At 42.6% G+C, this 3,316-nt stretch overlaps 1 protein-coding gene across 1 annotated transcript; it reads right to left on the bottom strand.

The window, feature by feature from the left end:
- Positions 1-208: 208 nt before the first annotated feature.
- On the bottom strand, positions 209-3,107 carry LOC109462380 (angiotensin-converting enzyme-like; the record flags this gene model as incomplete). The annotated part of the gene is made up of 4 exons (XM_019758920.1): positions 3,015-3,107; positions 2,403-2,572; positions 1,571-1,695; positions 209-268 (listed from the first exon to the last, which is right to left on the bottom strand). Coding segments are annotated over exons 1-4 (448 nt in total), but the record flags the coding sequence as incomplete, so codon positions are not given.
- Between the last annotated feature and the right edge of the window lie 209 nt (positions 3,108-3,316).

A 3,316-nucleotide genomic window follows, 5' to 3' on the forward strand; every position in this document is an offset into this window, starting at 1 on the left:
TCATGTGAGTATGACATAATCAAAGAAATTGTAGACTTTGACAAATTATATTTCAGTCTTGTTTTAAGTAAACCACTATTGCTAGACCTACGCTATGCATTATTACATGTTAGGGCTGGGCAAAGTCCCTAAATATAAATTGCAGTACTTCTGCCAAGCGCAGCGTGTCTCTTTTGAACCGTGCGTGAGGTGACAGCGTCCTACTGACCGGTCCAACAGGTAGTGACCTCGCCTCTCCCGGTTTGCCTGCAGGCGGTGACAACCCAACCTGAGACACAACAAACGGGGGACAGTCTTAGATGCTGCTTCTTTCATAGTTCCTTCAAGACGTCTTCATTTTCTATACATTCTAGGCAATGAAAAAATACTCTGATTACTTTGCGTTGTTTAAACCGTTAAAAAAACCTTCTAGATTGAGAATAGAGTTGACCCTTTATTTTTGACCCCGTCAATATTTCGATGGCCACGGCGGTCAATTTCTAGGGTAAAGTTTCCAATTCTACGGAGGTGTATCAGGTTACCGGGGTTCCACGCGCGGCTTCCGTGGAGCCAGTCTCAACGGTAAACATTATTTTCATCAGTTATAAACAGTTTCACGGGGACTCTCTTGTTCAAATGTGATAAAATCCGCACTGCATATAGCTCAAATGTTGGTGTTTTTATTACAATGCTTAAATGTGCGTGAAATCACTCTCGACGCGTCGAATGCTTATTCTAGAACAATCGACGTCAATAACCAAACAACTGATTTAAACCGACTCCAAATCTCTCCGAAAATTCCATATTTTTTGCATTTTAGAGAACAGTATAACAAAATTAAGATTTGAGTCGGACAGTTTTCTTCATTTCAAAGTTAAAGTGTAGGTAAGATAGAAAAATTCGCCCAAAAATGCACTTTTGCAACTTTCAAGACGGATAATTCCAGAACGCCGCCATCTTTAAAAAATCCGTCCGACACAGATCGAGATTTTTGTCTTACCTACAATTTAAAACGTTTTTGAGGTAAATTGAATTTGTTTTTCTTGCGGTTTAAATACCATGTTTGCACGCATGTCAGGTCGTGTGAGTAAGTACAGGGGGTAACTTATATCCCCGTAAACAACAATTACGATCTTCAAGGTCACACACGATAACGGCAGTAGCTTCGTTACATGTTACATATCCACTATAAAATAGGGCATAGATATACGGTACCGAAATTGGTTTATATTTGTGAAAAGGTGATTTTTTTTACTGTTAGGCGGTACCGTGTAAAAACGGGCTTGAAGCCGCGGGTTTACTGTACATGACCGCGGGTAACCCCGGATCGAACGAACGTTCGGTTCGATTGACGTCATATCGAACATGATTCGATTCGAATGACGTCATATCGAACATGATTCTGTTCGATGAAAAGGTTGGAATATTTGGGCCCAAATTTGACCATCGTGGATGTTCAAGGGTTAGGTGTAACAAGTCGATCAGTGTAATGTAGCCAGCTGCCGCCGCGCCGCGTGCCTGCAAAGCTAGTGTGTTACACTGAAAGGCGGTTATGCCGGCTATACAGATACAGATACAGAATGATAGGTACCAGGATTCGCGCCCTCCCGAAACGCCACAGGTTGGTCCTTATACTGTAAGAAGTACTCGATGTGCCCCATCTCATGGTGAACTGTCTGCAGGTCATCCTGGGTCACCTCCGTGCACATCTTAATCCTGACAGAATGAGAGACAAAATTGAAAAGTGACTTGGTAGTCTAGAGGATAGCTTACTAACTAACTAGCAAATGCATTGGTCGCACTACAAAAGATACACCTGAGTAATGTCATGTTAGCAAAGGTTCAAAGTTTGTTGGAAGTCGGTACCGCCCCCCGTCTCGGTTGCCCTTATAGGGCAAAGGCCACCAAATGGCGCATTTGATTGAGTGCAGCCAAACCAACTGAAAATAGCCTTTTTCTTGGTATGTGTGGGTAAATGCTGGCATTTTCCAGCTGGAGAGTTATTTCTATTTCTATTAACTTGAAAAAACTGGCTGTTAGTGTTGTTCTGGCTGCTTGGTAGGTTCTAAAACTAATCCCATCTTCTTGTCTTTTGGTGGTTTTCAAGGGGGTCAGAGGTCATGCTGCCAGTGTTTGCATTTGCCGTGATATGTATCGCTGGTCAAAAAGTGAAATTTTTGGCCTAAATGGACAATTTGGAAGTTGGACTACCCTGTCAATATGTGTTTACAATAGTTGAACACTCAAGTAGGTGATTGTTGACAGCTCAGTTCTTTAATGTTTTCCATATATTCCAATAGGAGCTGAAATTAGTGGGCTGTCCCCTATACCTCTCACAAAGTGTTCAGTGCCCAGATTTAGACTAGCGATTTTACGTAGATTTGTGTCGCCTGTACCTAATATTATATACATTATGTACCCACCGAAAGTCTCTCCTATTATAGAAGTCCCATGCTGAGGCGTAACAAACAACCTCCCTCCCCTCCGGTCGGACTATCATGGAGTCCCGCCAGAACTCGGGAGTCATCGGGATCAGACCCAGCGACGTGAAGAACTGCTCCGACTCGTTAAACATCCGCAAAGCGTCCCAACCCTAGAGAAAAAGTTAGTAGCTATAGTTTGTTGATAAGATGTATTTGAAACTAAAAAATTGACAAGAATTTGCAAAAATTCTTACCTTCACATGGTCCAGCCAAACAAACTACTGCTCTGTTAATTAAACGATAAGTTAGACGTAAATGCATTCATAGATGTAGTGACTGAACCCTCCAACTCTGTCCTGTCATGAACTTGCTACATAATGTAATTTAACACCACATGGTGTCTGCTACAGAGCCGGTTACCATGGTGACAGACGTCTGGTCCAGGTCAGTGACCTTAGCTGTTTGGAGATTGCAAGAAGACGAGGAAGAAGAGACAGAGCAAAAACAATGTTTCTTTCAGCGAAGGTATGAATGTAAAACAAAAGTCAAGTAACATAAAAGAAAGAGGAAAAAAAAACAAACTTGATCCAATCACTTCAGGAAAACGCTCACCTTGTTCACCATGGCGCTCGTCACGTCAATCCGCTGTTTGCCGGAAAACGGTTCCACGAGGTCGTAAATGTTGTTCCACTGTTGGGACCACATGTTACCTGGAGGAAGATAAAAGCATGCCTGAGGCTATTGACAGGATCGTCCTGTCAACAGCAGGAAATACTGCACTGCTGACAGGATCGTCCTGTCAATAGCAGAAAATACTGCACTGCTGACAGGACGATCCTGTCAATAGCAGAAAATACTGCATTGCTGACAGGATCGTCCTGTCAGCAGTGCCATTTTTGACACTGTTGACAGGA

This window comes from Branchiostoma belcheri, unplaced genomic scaffold, assembly GCF_001625305.1.
Source record: "Branchiostoma belcheri isolate BF01 breed outbred unplaced genomic scaffold, Haploidv18h27 scaffold1150, whole genome shotgun sequence".
NCBI lineage: Eukaryota > Metazoa > Chordata > Leptocardii > Amphioxiformes > Branchiostomatidae > Branchiostoma > Branchiostoma belcheri.